The sequence below is a fragment of the Scaptodrosophila lebanonensis genome, unplaced genomic scaffold (assembly GCF_003285725.1).
Source record: "Scaptodrosophila lebanonensis strain 11010-0011.00,11010-0021.00 unplaced genomic scaffold, SlebRS2 tig00000171-arrow-arrow-pilon, whole genome shotgun sequence".
Taxonomy (NCBI): Eukaryota; Metazoa; Arthropoda; class Insecta; order Diptera; family Drosophilidae; genus Scaptodrosophila; species Scaptodrosophila lebanonensis.
The window spans coordinates 801,920-818,485 of NW_022060603.1; the positions used below are offsets into that span (position 1 = coordinate 801,920).

General features: G+C 41.6%; 4 protein-coding genes across 5 annotated transcripts; 3 read left to right on the forward strand and 1 right to left on the reverse strand.

Annotated features, from left to right (window-relative positions):
- The first annotated feature begins 279 nt into the window (after positions 1-279).
- On the forward strand, positions 280-2,360 carry LOC115629935. Of its 2 annotated transcripts, none has more exons than XM_030526541.1 (5): positions 280-503; positions 824-1,148; positions 1,205-1,293; positions 1,349-1,793; positions 1,859-2,360. In XM_030526541.1, exons 1-5 carry the CDS (start codon positions 289-291, stop codon positions 2,168-2,170), a joined length of 1,386 nt encoding a protein of 461 aa, XP_030382401.1. In that variant the 5' UTR covers positions 280-288; the 3' UTR covers positions 2,171-2,360. The 2 variants fall into 2 exon arrangements, with proteins under 2 accessions (XP_030382401.1, XP_030382402.1); XM_030526542.1 differs by having other exon boundaries at positions 1,217-1,293.
- A 1,097-nt stretch (positions 2,361-3,457) lies between these two features.
- On the forward strand, positions 3,458-9,900 carry LOC115629914 (probable cytochrome P450 318a1). The gene is made up of 7 exons (XM_030526520.1): positions 3,458-3,623; positions 3,688-4,080; positions 7,113-7,182; positions 7,250-7,382; positions 8,872-9,060; positions 9,136-9,631; positions 9,710-9,900. The coding sequence occupies exons 1-7, from the start codon at positions 3,458-3,460 to the stop codon at positions 9,898-9,900; spliced, it is 1,638 nt and encodes a 545-aa protein (XP_030382380.1).
- Positions 9,901-10,224: 324 nt separating this feature from the next.
- On the reverse strand, positions 10,225-10,941 carry LOC115629915 (tropomyosin-like). The gene has a single exon (XM_030526521.1). It carries the CDS (start codon positions 10,939-10,941, stop codon positions 10,225-10,227), a length of 717 nt encoding a protein of 238 aa, XP_030382381.1.
- A 1,906-nt stretch (positions 10,942-12,847) lies between these two features.
- Positions 12,848-14,241, forward strand: LOC115629939 (thymidylate synthase-like). The gene is made up of 2 exons (XM_030526546.1): positions 12,848-13,114; positions 13,243-14,241. Exons 1-2 carry the CDS (start codon positions 12,922-12,924, stop codon positions 14,052-14,054), a joined length of 1,005 nt encoding a protein of 334 aa, XP_030382406.1. The 5' UTR covers positions 12,848-12,921; the 3' UTR covers positions 14,055-14,241.
- Positions 14,242-16,566: the final 2,325 nt, after the last annotated feature.

Sequence of the window (16,566 nt, forward strand, 5' to 3'; positions counted from 1 at the left end):
ATTTTTGCCTTACTAAGCTCAAGAAATCAGTCTAGACTCTAGACGCTTAATAAATAGTCGCTCAAAAAAAAACATGCTGAACATATTGTGTGGAATCGGCAATAAAATGAAATGAGTGAGAAATACGTAGATCAGCTTAACTTCTCCACGATTCTGCCCTTTAGCTTTAGCTTACATATTCCGAATTTGCGATTAGGAGCGCATCCAAGTCGTGATAAGCATCCGGCTATATAAGGCTTCGAAATGGGGCGATGTATTCAGTTTTAAATCTAATCGAACACAGTCGGTATGAATCTGCTGCATACGGTTGTCTTCGTTCTGGCAACAAGCCTTATAATACAGGATGTCAAGTCCGATTGCAGTTTGGAAACATCCTCGCCACGGCCACTACTAGTGACAACGTTTGGAAGCAAGCATTTTTCTTCTTCTGCTCCAGAAAATATAATGAACAGTGATGGCGAAGCATTTCGGTTACACTGCCCCAAAGGGTTTATGTGGAAAAGGTGGGCGTCGCAGTAAAGCTGCATTCTTGTATAACTGATTCGCTTACTTTACGAGTATAATATGTATAACAAAGCGGATTTGAAAAGTCCAAGCGATACTGAGCGATACGATAGTTTGGTGCTGGGAGAAATCCAGGCGCTCATCCACACAGTCTTGTCATGTGAAAGACTTGTTTTCGTTGTATACTTTCAAACATATGGGTACTGGACTTAAAATACTGAGCCCAAAAAGTCTGCCGTAGTAGTATTGCTCCATGTCCCAAACATTTCTATATTATTGATCTTTTCATTTTGTTCACGAATTCTTTTTGCTTTTTTAGTCCATATAACGGCTATAGAGAGGACGAAAGATATTTTGGAAATACAAATTTAGATCTCCGATGTGAATCAGGCAATTGGTATTGGCCGGATGATCAAATTTTTGTAGGAGTTACTGTTAAATGCGCATGCTCCCACTCAAGTGCAATTTTTGAGAGCCGTACAAGTTTGCCGGATTGCGAAAATTATATGACGCTCATATTGGGCCATCAATTGAACGAAACGGGTAGTTTAAAGACGATGGCAATGTGCTATGACCCTCTTGGACTTCAGTTGAAATATGTCAGCTATTTGGCGTATCCAATGAAAATCAGGATGCTCGAAGAGGTACACTCATACTATAGTATGTAAGAGAAAATGAAAATTCTTTGCTAAATAATTAGGTATTGTTGCAGAGACAAGGCGGGGACTTGAACTTACTGGGATTGGACATTGGCGTCGACTACACAAAGAGCTTCTTTAAGCAGCTAAGGTGAGTTTACTTTTAGTTAACCGACCCAAAATCTTTCAAAAAGGACTTCTTTCAGTACCGTTAATGTGAGCGAAGTATTGCGCAAGGATACGCAACTGGCAGAGCTCCTCAGCGCAGATACTTTCGAGTACGCCAGCTTGATTCAGGACAAGATATTTGCCAATGAACTAGTTGGCTATGAGGATATGTTTAATATTGTTTGGCTGCGAGCTCTGCGCAAGGGCATCTGGATGCATTGGCTTAATGATTTGCGGATAGCCAGTACCGGCGAAAATGCTCGTAAGTTCAATGTTCGATTGGGTGTGTCGGGTGTAGCCACAGTGCCACTGATGGATAAGTGTAATTATACACGACCGCTGAGCATCGAGACATCCGACGGCAACACACTCTCAGTGCCGGCGCAGATTTGGGCGCATGTGCGAACACTGCCCCCGGACCATGGCCGGAATGATACAAAATCATCAAAGGAGTTCGTCATTGTGGCCCACAATTCGCCGTTTGTAAGTCATTTGCTAAACAGCTAATCAGGGCCCACAAATGCACATTTCATTACAATTGATTGCAGTTCAAAGCCGAGGATTTAAATAGTTTCTGCACGTCAATGTGCAACGAGATTCCTTGGTTGCGAAACAGTTTTGTTGGCCGGCTGCAGCAATACCCCATTTACGGTTTGATGCAGTGTTGTCCAATAGAGGACGTCGCCAACAAGTTGGACAATCTTCCCAAGCCTGCTGCAAGAGGAGGAACCACAATAGCCACAACGGCACCAGAACCGAATAGACTCCTTTCCTTTTCTTTTTCTTTAGATGAGAATGAGCTTGAGGATGAGTATTTGGAAAATATTGGACCAGAACGTCCTCGTCTATTTGACATTTAAAACTACAAAAAAAAAACTCTAATTTATGGGTACTTTGAAAATTCGGAAAATTCGGCAACATACGGCTATTAAAATGAACTTATCTATATCGCTATGCTATGTTGATTAGAAACATACCTTTATACCTATGCATATATTGTAATTGTATGGTTTGCTAATAAATAATCACGTACCATCTCATTGAATTAAATAACTGACTAATACATGACGGCTGGAATCAGATATTTTATTGGATGTTTTTTTCATAACGGTGAAGAATTCATCCCCGACTTCGTTTTCCCACCTTGGCTTTTCTTACGGTCTAACGGTCCATACAAATAAACTAATGATAAATATTTTCTAATGGGGCTTGGAATCAGAGCGAACATAATTTTAGCAGTCAGCAACTACGGGGCCTGGATTATTCCTCCAAAAAATGCGAAAAAATAAACAATATTTCGAATATAATCGAATAAGCAACTATGTATTTTTAACTTAATTTAAAATTTTGATTAAATAATGCACGATGCATTTAAAAAATAATTTATGCATATGACCAATGAAAACACTTCAACAAATCCAACTCAGTTCCATTCTAAGGCGAAATAGTGCGTTTTAATAATGAAGATGTGGTCGACTTTGTATGGAATCATTTTTTTAGCTGCCCCCTGCCACACCCTTGCCTAATTACATGCAGTCTGAAACGATGTACCGTGAATTTTATCCAACTGGGAGTGTGAGTTATTCTTTTGTGGGTTAGTTGGTAATTGCGATTATGAATTGCGAAGCGAACGATGTACAATAAATACGCGTTTATATCGGAACAGTCGATTTAGAGACACTAATTATGACAATAAATTACGTTTCAACATTAAAATGTCGATTTTGTAAGTTTTGCAACGATTTTTTGAACCACCCTTGTGCATATGCGAGTACATACCTTGTGCCACTGTCGTCTGCACCGAGGCGTCGGCTCAGTTCCAAGAGAGTCATGTACTTAAAGAAAATATTTATTTGTATACAAATAATTGAATAAACAAAATAATATATCGATGGGTTATTAGGCAGCAACCTAAGCGTCGTATTGTCAGTTGCGTTTTTGTGGGCCAGCAGTGCGGAGCTCTGTCTATTATATGTCTCCGGCTACAATCCAGCGATCGAAGAGCAATCAATTGAGCGTTCCGAAATCGTCGAACGTGCGCCGCTGAGCTGCTTACAAAGTACCGCATTAGACCAAAGCAAGTGACAACAACAACAACAACAACAATTCAAACAGCTCCCACGACACCCACGACGTCGACGGCCACAATGCATTTGTATGTGGCCATGTGGGTTTGTGGCACGCTGCTGGCGTTGCTGCTCGGCTGGCAGCAGCGCAAGTGCTGGCGCCTCATTTGGCAGCTGAACGGTTGGCGGGGTGTGGCAGAGCAGCCGTTGCTCTGGTTCCTATTAAGCATCAATATGCATCCACACAGTTGAGTTTTGATCGTAAGTCCTTGGTCAAGTAAATAACTTGTGCTCCCACATTTCTGTTGCAGGCATATTGGAGAAGGTGACTCGTTTGCGCACCTATTTCCAGCGTCCGCTCGCCATACTGATCGGCACGCGTGCGCTCCTCTATATCGATGATCCGGCGGGCATGGAGTGCATATTGAATGCCCCCGAATGCCTGGACAAGACCTTCATGCAAGAGGGTTTCTTTGCGCGTCGCGGTCTATTGCATGCCCGAGGCCAGAAATGGAAACAGCGTCGCAAGCAACTGAATCCGGCCTTCAATCACAACATAGTCGTCAGCTTCTTCGATGTCTTCAATAGTGTCGGCAACCAGCTGATCGAACAGTTTGCCACAAAGCCCCATTTGCATGGCACTGCGGTGAAGTTCAAGGATGCCGAAGATATGCTCAGTCGAGCCGTCCTCGAGGTCTCTTGCCGTGAGTAGACCCACTAATAAGTATTTGTAGAAAGCGTTCGAGTCTTTCAATCTCCATGTCGTCGTGGCTGGCACGTTCGGTCCGTTTAGATGCGGGTCACGTACGCGGAACGCGGCACGCGGGACGCGACGACGCCAAACAAAGAACTAGTTTGTTTCGCTGGGCTAGTTGTGAAAGGCGTCCAAATTATGATTGGCAACGTGTGTGTGTGTGTGTGTGTGTGTGTGTGTATGCACACGTAGATATTTGTGTGTGTGTGTGTGTGTGTGTGCAATATGCAATGACAACTTTGACTGTTAGCCGAATTTTATTCATTAGTCCCATGAGTGGCGCCAAAGCCTCAACCAACCAAGCCCTAGTCGGGCAGTACTCAATTATTGTAACTAACTGATATATATCTGCAATGGGTATTCCATTCCATCGGAAGTGGAAAGCCTGACTAGACTACACTCAGACACGCAAAACTATCCTCACAATGAGGCCATTTAGCCATCAATTTAAAGCAATTGCGTACCAATTTTAATTATATTCCTTCGAGTATTTCACACTCAAATACAAATCTGATGTGTTTTGAAAACAAGTATATGCATAACTTTAATTCAAATTTTAATGACTATGCCTTTTTTTCCTTTTTTGTAGCAAAATTCATGTCTTTATATTTAGTAGTATATTCGGTTTTATATTTAGTAGTAAAATCTCTGGTTTCTCTTTAGTAGTAGATTAGTTGTATACAAGCGCCATCTATGGTCGTGGCTTGGCTACATTTTATACAAGTATGTTGGCGGAATTGTCAATGTCATTGGCCGCCTTGCACCAGTGTTGCCAAACACCTGGCCACAAAATACTGATTTTTAGTAAGCTTTGGCGGACACGAGCCATCTAGGCCGAGCAGTGTTGCTGCACCCCCAACATAATCCACTCCCAAGCTCTTAAAATTCTAAGATTCTGCTGGAAAGCATCCCCTTAGCATACCTATCTTCACGATATGTCCCAGGGCTGAGGTTCCTTCTTTAGTTAGCTTTAAAACTTTTCAAAGAACCGTTTTTAAAGTGTGAACTATCGAAAATCATAATTAACGCATATTTACATGACTTTTTTAAGCCAATAACTTGCAATCCTTTGCTCAATATCTCAATATCAGTTCATTTGAGCTCCGAACAATCAATAAAATCCAGCAGTAGATGTCGTTGTCAGAATTGGATATTCATTAATTAATTAGTTCACGCTGCTAAGAAGCACTTTTTTGCAACACAAGTACAAGTATTTCTCACAAATTTGATTTTGATTGCTTTAAATACTCGCGCTATTGATCCAAACTGTCTGACAGCTTTTTATACCCTGTACCCAAAGGGTACAAGGGTATATTAGTTTTGTGCGAGTGCACATGGAACACACAGAAGGAGGCTTGGTAGACCCCACAAAGTATATATATTCTTGATCAGCATGACTAGCCGAGTCGATATAGCCATGTCCGTCTGTCCGTCTGTCTGTCCGTCTGTCTGTCTGTCTGTCTGTCTGTATGAACGCAAGGATCTCCGAAAATATAAGAGCTAGAATAACCAAACTTGGTATACAGATTCTCCTGAGACCGAGAAAGGACGAGTTTGTGCATTTTTTCTGATCTACCCCCCCACTCCCCCCCTATTAACGATTTTCTATAACTCCCGTAATTCTTGGAATTTTGAACTAAAATTTGGTAGTCACATTAGGTTAGTAATTTTATATCCGTGTACCAAGTTTCATTATGATAAAATGATCGAAAAGAAAGTTATAGCCATATAACCAGGCCCAATGCACACATACATACATATGTACAAGTACACAAATGCAAATGTAAATGTATGTATGCATGCATGGAATATTTTATATTTAATTAGTTAATATTTAGTTAATTAATTAAATTAATTTAGTTAATTAATTTAATTAAATTAATTAATTAATTTAATTACTTTTTTTTTGGGGTGGTACAGGGTATTTAAGAGTTGAGCCTGCTCGACTTTAGCATTCCTTTCTTGTTTTAATTCTTCAGTGAACCCTAATGTCTAAATTATTTACTCACATAAATAATTATTGTGCAACGCAGTAAAAAACAATTTGGCCGATACGCAAAATTTTGTAGAAAACCGAAGAGCGGCTGAGTAGTTTAAAACAAACACCAATTGACTAAGATCGGAAGACAACATCTGATTTATGTTCCATAAGCATGCATTTAAATTTTTCAATCAGTGTTGATTGGAAATCGAAATATTGGCTGGTTTTTAAAAACCTAACTTTTTATTTCGTTTGATAAATATAAAATAAATTCTTTAAGTAACATGCATTTGCTTTCAGCTTGTGACATAAAGAAATAACATTTTACTATATATTTATTAATAGCTAAGTTTCAAAAGGAAGGATTCTGTTTTAAATAACATCAACAAAATGGCGATCCGTAAATAATGTGTCCTTCTTTTCAAATGTGGGAAAAGAGAAAATTTGAATTTGTATTCTTTTGAATGCAAATAGAATCTGTTCAGCTGTTGAAGGTGTGTCTATCTATGTGAACTTTTTTCTGCTGATATAAGCATAAATAAGGTTATAATTCCCTTATTTGATCTACAAAAATATACGTCACAATTACGTCATATGCCATACGCAATTTCCGATTCAATGCTGGAGGCCACAGGCAACAGCAGCGCATCTTCAATTATTTTGCTTGATGACTTAGTGAGCGTAAAGCATTTAGCAGAAATAGCTACAATATATTTATATATATATATATATATATACACATAGATATATGTAGACTACATACAAATATACGTGTATATGTATACATCATTTGGGCCCTTGGGCCATTTTGGCATCGCTAAACGAGCCGAATTATGTTGTCATCTGTGTTGGGCTCTGTGTTGACACTAAGGCGCTTGCTGTCAGTTGACAACTTTTTCACATGTGTGTGTGCCAGTGTGTGTGTGTGTGTGTGTGTATCTTTGGGTGTGTGAGTGTGGGCGTGTGACATTCGCTTTACGCCTCGTTATGTTTCATTGCAGTCACCATAATGGGAACGCCAACAAATTTTACGCAAGCGGATGACGCGCACATAGCCACAACCTACAAGCGGTAAGAATTTTCCGACATTCCTGCCCCCTCGCCTGGTATTTGTAATTACGTTTGGTGTTCATTACAGTCTTCTGGAAATCTCGGCCATAAAAATTGTCAAGCCCTGGCTGCAAATCGATTTTCTGCATCGTCTCTTGGCCCCGAAGCTCTACGCTGAATCGCAGGCCTGCAATCAGTTGTTGGTCGATTTTGTTTCCCAGGTAAGTCTCCCAGAATAGAATATACGATATGTTACGGCATAATTAAGGATACGCGGTTAAAGTCCGTTTTCAATATGCCCAGACAGCACGGTTGATAGGTAGATGAAAGACATATATGAATAGGCAGATACAATAGATCGGCGTATAGATTCACGAAAATATAAATAATACAACGAATTGATTGTAGACAAGATTAATAGATACATTATATTGTGGATTAGGTCATGGCTATATATATAAGACCATAGATTGATGAAAAGGTCATTCCTACGGCAGATAGTTAGATGATATTGTGAGAGGATTCAGATTAAGCTTCAAGAGACACTACAGAATGGACAAAAAAGGTTAAAATCCTATGTGAGCTATTTATACATACATATACGTAACTGGACAGAATAATCTATACTAATATTATAAAGAGGAAAGATTTGATTGTATGTTTGTTTGTTTGGATTAAAAAGGCTCCGAATCTACTGGACCGATTTAATGGATTCTTCCACTGTTGGGAAGCTACACTATCGACGGTGAACATGGGCTATATTACAGAACGGACAAAAAACAAGGGAATCCTTACTAAAACGCCAATAATGTAACCAAAGGTGTAAAAAAATTACCTTAATAAACTCCTGAATAGCATGCTGTTAGTTCATAATCATCCTCGAAATATTCTCACTTTAAATATAAAGGCAATATTATTCAAAAGCCCGCAGCCAAAAAAAAAAAATACAAATCGAAAGACACCGTTACGGTTACGGATGTTGACCTATCACGGGTCGGAGCTTCTGAAAATCAATTTATTTTGCTACCACAAAATAAAACATCAAATATCTTTTACAGAGAACCTCTGACCTAATAAAGAATAACAAAACAATCTAAAAACGAACAAAAAATCATTAAAATAATAATATCATAAATATAAATTTCACTCCTTCTTAGCAACTCATAGCAAAAAGAAGGGTGTATGTGTGTTAAGTGTGCGTGTGTTTCAAAATTTATAATTTTTAAAATTGTTGTAGAAATACCCGTGCGAAGCAGGAGCAGGACACTAGTAGGAATATATATTGTTTATAAATTTTTTAATTATTTATATATTTTTTCAAAAAATTTTATGTAGTTAGTTTTCAACTTCAGCGTGTAAACAATTAAGGCTTTACAATCTATAAAAAACGAAGCTTTTGATGAATTCATAAAGGACAAATTAGTAATAGCATTAGAAATAAATATTGAGTTTTTGTTATTTATGGTTCCGGATTTTACTAAACTGATGAGAGCTCAGTCAATGCCCTGAATATGCGCCATTATTCTTGATGACTTTTTCGATTTCTGCAGACATAATGGATACCAACTCCCGACAAGTCTCTACAGGAATGCAATAACAAACTTTTCAATATTTTCCCAAGAGTGCGTTTTGGGAAACGTTTAGATTCGTTTAAATTCTCCCCAAAGGTTCTCAATACTTATGTACAATACACGAACCACTTGCTTACAGATTGTTCAGAGCAAGCACAAGAAGTGGCAACTACGAGCCGCTGGTCATACACAACTGGACGGGGAGCAGGAGACATCGTCGGAGCCCTGGCAACGTCGCATCTTCATTGAGCAGATTTTCAATTTGGCCGCCAGCGGGGAGCTGACATTGCAGGATATTGAGGATGAGGCGCAGTCGATGGTGTTGGTGGTGAGTGTTGGAGTGAAATTTTAGAACTGAATGCCCTTCACCAGCCACTGCCTTGCGCGTCGTTGCTCGTTGCAGTCCTTCGAGACCGTGTCCAATAGCATTATGATTGCCCTTCTCTGCCTGGCGGCACAGCGCGACGATTGCCAGAGTCGCCTGCGTGCCGAAATTGCCAATGTGCTGCCACATGGCGGCGACAGCAGCTACATTGGTACCGAGCTACTGCAGCGTCTGCCGTATCTGGACGCCTTTGTGAATGAGGCGCTGCGCCTGCTGGCCACAGTGCCGATGAATCTGCGCCATGTGAGTCGCGACTTTCAGTTGGCCGGACGTGAGGCGATTGTGCCGGAGAACACGATCATTGTACTCGACACCTTCAGTATGCAACGGGATGAGGCCTGGTGGGGTGACACGGCCAAGCAGTTCAACCCGCAACGATTTCAGCTGGGCGAGCACCTGGACGAGCGGCTGGGGCAGACAGCATCGCCACAGATGGACAACAAGTTGCAAACAAAAGAGCGTCGGCACTCCTACAGCTTCCTGCCCTTCTCCAAGGGACTACGCACATGCATTGGTGAGTGGCAGTGGAATACTGAGCAGGGCCTTTACTGCATCTGCATCTACTTCTTCTTCTTCATCCTCTTCTGCGCAGGTCGCCACTATAGCTTCTTCATTATGAAAGTGTTTCTGGTCAAGCTCATTTCGAACTTTGAGTTCCGGACGGATCAGCGGCTGGAGGAGCTGCAGTTTGTCGAGGGCATCTCGCTTAAGTTTCGCAATGCCGATGACATCACCTTCCAGATCCGTCCACTGACCGGCTTGCCGAATAAGAAGACCAATTAGCTTATATCCCTGACTGTTCAGATGGCCTCGAAAAGGATAAGAATACAAATGATCTATTCGAAGTTCTTTTGGGCCATCGGCTTAGAAGGTTCTTCTCTAGCGAAAACCCTCCTCGAATACAGACAACAACAAATTAATTAGATCTTTGTAAGGTTTTGGAAACTACGAGTATTATTATTAATGATTTTTTTTTTCTGTTTTTGTTCAACAATTTTATTTAAGAGCTACGTGTAATAAATATTCTTATACATATACAAATAATTAATATAAGTTATATATCACTTGACAAATTTAAGGCGCCACTCGCAAGCGAAATTTGGTTCCTCATTGCCCACCCAGCTGACGCAACTGGTCGCGCCAATGCTGCTCCATACGCTCGGTAGCCCGCTGAAGCTCCTCCACACTCATCTCGGCGCGTTGGGTGCGCTGCTCGCTCTCGCCCAGACGCTCCTGCAGCTGCTGCAGTTGGCGCTCATAGGCGGTCAGCTGCTGGAACATATGCTCCGACGCCTGCTCGACACATCGCACACTTCGACTGGCCTCCTGAAGCTCTGTCTGGAGCGTTGCTTTGGTGGCCACCGCCTCCTCCAACTGCTGTTCGCATCGTTCGAGTCGCTCCGCCAGCGCCGCCGCCTGCTTACCGCTCTGCAATGCCGTATTATCGGAGTCCGCTGACTGGCGTTGCATTTTCGCCAACTGGCATTGCAATTCCTCGATTTGGTCGGCCTGGTGCTGATGCAGATGCTCCAGGGCCTTGCGCTGACGGTCACTTTCGAACAGCGTTGCATGGGCATCGCTCAAGGCGACTGCCTGACTGGTTAGCTGTTGCTGCGTCCGCTCCAATTCGCACTCCAGGGCCGTGTTGTGGCGCTGCAGGCGCAGGTTCTCCGATTCGGCCTTGCTGCGGTTCTGAAACTCGATGGCCAGCTTCTCCTGGCATCGGGTGTAGTCCTCCTTGTGCTGATCCAGATCGACTTTGATCTGCCGTATCTTATGCTTTAGTGCCTCGAGTATAATCGACTGTCTGTTCTGCACTGACATTGTGATGGGTGGGTGGGTGTGCGAGTAAAGGACGACGTAATTTATGGAAATGTAAATGAGTGTGTGTGTGTGTGTATGTATGTGTGTCTGATTTTGTCTGTCGAAAGTGTACTGAGGTGCCGACCCCTGACTGTTGATTTAAGGGTAAAGGATGAATGATCAAAAATTTTAATTGGAGTCGTCGCTGGGGTATTTCAAAATTCTTCAATACGCTAACCACAAGGGAGAACCTGCTTATCCCGTTGCAGCCCTCTTTCCCGCTATAGCCATTCAGCTGTAGATACCGTTATCAATTTTTCTGCGTATTGATAAGACAAGTCCACATAAAAAGGCCTTCTGCTATACGGTATAAACTTAAATAGGAAGGCTACCCTTGAAAGGGAAAATATTTTGATCATCTAGCTAGCTCTTACTGAGTCTATCAATATATTACTTCAACAGAAACTGTTTGTTACCGTTCAGGTGGGATTTATCTACATAACTGTGTGAATCCTAGCCGAAGGTCAAAAATGCAGCTACAACGAAAAACTCCATACAGTAGAGACCAACCTCTTTGGCACAACATTTTTGGTGAGCTCATTCGGACTGCATCAAGCATGTGTTAAGAAAATACATGCCTTTATCGTTGCCTCTTGAAATACTTGTGTACTATATTTTAATTCAAGTTTTCAAATTCGTGTTGTCGTTTTTATTTTTGACAAGTTGCCCATCAGTAAAAAGTGAAATGCATATTGTTTCCACTTCATTTCCAACAATTATTTATCATAGACAAAGCAGAACAGTGTAACTAACAAGCCATGCACACAGATGACAATCAAAATAATAATAATAGTCTTGGTACTGAACTTTTGGCAGCAATTTTGTGGATGTACGTGTATGTGTGTATATACTGCAAATGACCTCTAAAGACCTTGCTGTGATTTTAATTATTGATGCATTAAGATATAAACTGGGAAAGGCTTCGTTGAGCTAGTCAAGACTGTTCCTGTTTCCGAGTTGAACTAAATCAGTTTAATTTATCTCAATTCGATTCCCTCTCCATATAATTGTGATGAAGTTCATTTGAACTTTAGACTTATATTTTATACAAATTGGAAAACATAGTCAATTCGTTTCAACAAATTTAATCGTAGGTGCCTTTAATGCGATTCCACATTATCCTTGAAGCTTAGAGTGTAGCGATAAAAGCGAGTTTTTCTTTTTGGTAATCAGCTCGATACAGTGATTATTTCTAATCGGTATTAGTTTATTTCATCTTTTTTGTTATTTGCTTTAACTTTATTATCTACTTGATGAGCATTGGCTGAGATGCCAAAGTTTTCAAAAGGTTTCCCACTGTTTTGAATATTTGGCACAAAAAGCTTTTGTGCTTTTAGGCGAAAGCTTATTGAATGCAACAACCCTGTCGACTCAACTGCAGATGGCGTTGCTGCATGACAATAAAGTCCCGTTGAAGCGCAGGGGAACGCAGGGGGAGCTTCAATCTGGTTCAGATGCTGCAATCCAGCTGGTGCCTGAAAAGCAGCTTTTTCTTTTTGAACTGAGCCGCCGGCCCATGAGGCAAATCGGTGCTCAGCCATTGCTATACAAGTACAAGTATGACTTATAGACGATATGAAAAATTGCGCAGCTGAGTCTTTTGAAAACTGCGCACACGCCCCAGATTGACAGCCCAAGTCAATTAACATGCGTCAAGATTATTTTAGACACTTAGACTAAGGCAACATGCCAGTTGATTGAGAAATTAAAGCGCAGACCCAGCCTACTTGTATACACAGTATACTAGTACGTCTGACAACCTTTAACCTCGGCCCGTTCAATGCACTGCATCCGCATTTTCCCAGTCGATGACCGTCAGGGGTAATAAGTGCATATATAGGTGCACTATTGGCTCACAAACCTCATTCGAACGTCGTGTTGGATGTTTGTAGCACATTAAATAGAGCGCGTATTGGGGAGTTCAAGTATAGCCAGTACAGAATGGCAACCACAATGAAACTACCAGCCATGTTGCTGGGCGGAGGACTACAAGCAACACCCATTCCAACAACGGCGGCAACTGCTGCCCTGCCTAGATCCGAAACGAAGCCAAGCCCCGAACCTGAACAGGAGCAGCAGCGCAATTTGGATGAGGAGCAGTATCTGAATTTGATACGCAAGATCCTGTGCATAGGTGGGCTAAGGCAGAGAAAATAAACTTGTATACTCTCTGATGGGGATGTACTTGAAAGTCTCTTAAAGAGAGTGTTACAGCACGCATCTGGATTATTCTTTAATTTAAATGTTGGCCTTTATTTGCAGGAGATCATCGCATCGATCGGACCAAGGTAGGCACCATTTCGATATTCGGCGCTCAGATGCGCTTCGATCTGCGCGATCGCTTTCCACTGCTCACCACCAAGCGCGTCTTCTGGCGCGCTGTCGTTGAGGAGCTGCTCTGGTTTATACACGGCAAGACGGATGCCAAGCTACTGCAGGCAAAGAACATACATATCTGGGATGGGAATAGCAATCGTGAGTTTCTCGATCTGTGCGGTTTTACGGATCGCGTCGAGGGCGACCTGGGGCCGGTATATGGCTTTCAGTGGCGTCACTTTGGCGCCAAGTACCGCGGCTGCAGCGACGACTATTCCGGCGAGGGAGTCGATCAACTGCAACGCGTCATACACACCATACGCCACGATCCGAACGATCGACGCATGATCATGTCCTCGTGGAATCCATCGGATATCCCACAGATGGCACTGCCGCCGTGCCACTGTCTGGCCCAGTTCTATGTGGCGCAGGGCGAGCTATCCTGCCAGCTCTATCAGCGCAGTGCTGATATGGGTCTGGGTGTGCCCTTCAACATTGCATCCTATGCGCTGCTCACGTGCATGATCGCGCATGTGACGGGTCTGCGACCGGGCGAGTTTGTGCACGTCACGGGCGACACCCATGTCTATCGCAATCACGTTGATCCTCTGAAGGAGCAGCTGAAGCGCAAGCCTCGTCCCTTCCCCAAACTAAACATTCGGCGGCAGGTGCAGAATATAGAGGATTTTCGCTTCGACGACTTTGAAATTCTCGACTATCAGCCATATCCCAAGATCCACATGGAAATGGCCGTTTAGCTCGGCAACTACACCGTTTCGTATATATAAATTAATTGGATCGGTGTAGTGTCATCCGTACATCCGACTATTATTCATTATGATTAGGACAATTTTTTTTCTTTTTTTTGCTAGACTATAAAAAACTATCCTAAACTCAATAATAAACTAAAATACTAAACAAATAAACACTCAAAAAATATTGAAATTCGAGTTAAACAGAAGGAGAAGGACTTTCTCACTAATGAGGTGTGAAGACGTTGCTAGCAAGCGAGTGGCCTTCCAAAATTTGGTAACACTAGCTCTACGATCTGTGTTCAGGCGGAGGATATATGTAGAAACCAAATGTAAGCTAAGCTTCATATTCCAGATCGGTTGCAGCAGCTCTGAGACTTACGAATGTACTACGTAGTCGTATATCATGGCCGCTGTTCTCCTAAAAGTTTGCTACAATTTGCAACACTTGGCACTTAATGCTCCAGTGCCAGACAATGCCGCATGATAATATGCCACAACTGTCAACAATAGTTCCGTTCTGCTGCAACTTGCCTCGTCTCACTTTTCTGTTCTGTTCTGTTCGGTTCGGTTCTGTTCTGTTCTGTGAGCTTGACAAGCAAGCTGCGCGAGCACTCTGTGTCCTTGACTGCATATGTGTCACAGCCAGGTCCTCTTTCCCGCGAACTTGATGCTTTTTGGACAAGAGCACCGACGCAGACGGTGGCAGCAACGGCGACGACGACGGCGATGAGGAACTCGGGTACATATCATTGTCAAAAGGCGAGCCCCCACCCCCACCCCCACCCGCGACTCAACTCGAGTTCAGTTGACTTGTCTAAAGACTGAGCGTCCAACTGTCGGCGTCGTCGTCTTAGCATCCGAGGCAGCATTATTATTTGTGTACCTGCACTGTAAGCAACTGGCTCAACTACCTAAATTCATTTCGATTCATTTCAAATCATTTCACTTACGTGTATACTATCTACATATACATATATACATATGTATATATGTAGCTTTCAAAAGCCTGCATGCATTCGATCAAGAGTCAGATTCTAAATCTGAGACTGTTCCCCATCCCGCTGCCAAACAACTTCAAATTTCTGACAACTAATTGATGATTAGGTGCGACTATGAAAGGATGTACACTACAAACAAAATTTGTATTATTCGTGCTGTTGTTCAGTTGTTTTTTTTCTGTCATTGCAGTTAATGTTTCTACATAATTTGAACAATAAAATGAATTAATTACGACATGTTTAATAGGGAAGAACGAAGTAAATGGAGACTTGAACAACTTTAGGATATCTTTGAACCATTTAACACATGAATTGATTCATTCACAATTGAGCTACCAACAAAAATATGTGCTTTAAAAATTACTATTAAAATAACTATTTAAATCGACGCAATGTATGCTTGAGAAGATGCCAACTTAGCTTAAGAATCATAGAGACCAAATCAAATAGGTTGGCAGGTCTATTTAAGCTCTTTCTATCCAAACAAAGAGGGGCTTTCCATGAAGAAACCAAAGACAAAATCTTTGAAGTTTTTAAACTAATGATTACATATTATGGGGGACGAAATTTAACTTACACTTAACTAGAGCTGACTTTTCAAAATTAGAAATATGCGCTTATAATGCTAGTTATAATTTATTTCGCGTTAACTAAAATGGTAATAAAAATATTTCAAATGAATTGTACTATATGTTTGTGTTTTTTTTATATATACAAGTATATATTATTAAGAGGAACTTTCGTTAACTAACATCGACAAGTGAATTCCTTTATTTTTACAAAATTTGGAGTGGGAGCAATAAAAAGAACTGAACTATGACTTTTGTAATATATGTACATATGTATGTATTTGTTTGTAGATGCAGATTGGAACGAAAAGGAGTTACTTGTTCGCCACTGAATTGTTTTACAAGTGTACTACGAAAGCAATTGACAACAATTCTAAGTACTTACTATGAGTTAATTATTGAAAAATCAAACTCAGTTTTTATAAATATAAAAAACCTGTTATAATATCGCAAAGGTACGAGAAAGGTATTGCTAGAAACATTAAAAGATACGTAGTTCTAAAAAGAAAAGCCAATGCTGGGCATTTATATTTTTTGCTCAGCATTTATTGGCCAGACTCGTTGCTAATAGAGAAACGGCTGGTCTTGAATGCATTTCTCGCAGTGTGCTGCACTTGGTGTCTGTGTGCTGCCTTTTTGCCAAGCAAATGATGCCGTCAACACAGTCATTAGGTGGCAGGCAGACAACCAGGCTGGCGGGCAACGGGGCTGCCAGGATGGCAGCATGGCAGGTTGGCTGGTTGGCTGGTTGGCTGGCAGGCGTTGTGCCTGTTCTTGGCAATGCTGATGTTGTTGTTGGCATTAACTTGACACTTTCGCCATGGCCGTGAGGCAGTCTCAGTATGTGTCAGTGCCTGTGTGTGTGTGTGTGTGTGTGTGTGGAGGTGTGTTTGTGTGTGTGTGTGTGTGTGTGTGATGCTTAAGAGCGTGTGCAAAATTTATAACTGT

Excerpts from the sequence above, each read along its gene's own strand:
- LOC115629915 (XM_030526521.1), bottom strand. The coding sequence starts at position 10,941 with ATGTCAGTGCAGAACAGACAGTCGATTATACTCGAGGCACTAAAGCAT.
- LOC115629914 (XM_030526520.1), top strand. The coding sequence starts at position 3,458 with ATGCATTTGTATGTGGCCATGTGGGTTTGTGGCACGCTGCTGGCGTTG. Across the intron at positions 3,624-3,687 it reads CATCAATATGCATCCACACA|GCATATTGGAGAAGGTGACT; the intron begins GTTGAGTTTTGA and ends TTTCTGTTGCAG. Across the intron at positions 7,183-7,249 it reads ATAGCCACAACCTACAAGCG|TCTTCTGGAAATCTCGGCCA; the intron begins GTAAGAATTTTC and ends TGTTCATTACAG.
- LOC115629935 (XM_030526541.1), top strand. The coding sequence starts at position 289 with ATGAATCTGCTGCATACGGTTGTCTTCGTTCTGGCAACAAGCCTTATA. Across the intron at positions 1,149-1,204 it reads AAATCAGGATGCTCGAAGAG|GTATTGTTGCAGAGACAAGG; the intron begins GTACACTCATAC and ends CTAAATAATTAG. Across the intron at positions 1,294-1,348 it reads AGCTTCTTTAAGCAGCTAAG|TACCGTTAATGTGAGCGAAG; the intron begins GTGAGTTTACTT and ends GACTTCTTTCAG.
- LOC115629939 (XM_030526546.1), top strand. The coding sequence starts at position 12,922 with ATGGCAACCACAATGAAACTACCAGCCATGTTGCTGGGCGGAGGACTA. Across the intron at positions 13,115-13,242 it reads ACGCAAGATCCTGTGCATAG|GAGATCATCGCATCGATCGG; the intron begins GTGGGCTAAGGC and ends CTTTATTTGCAG.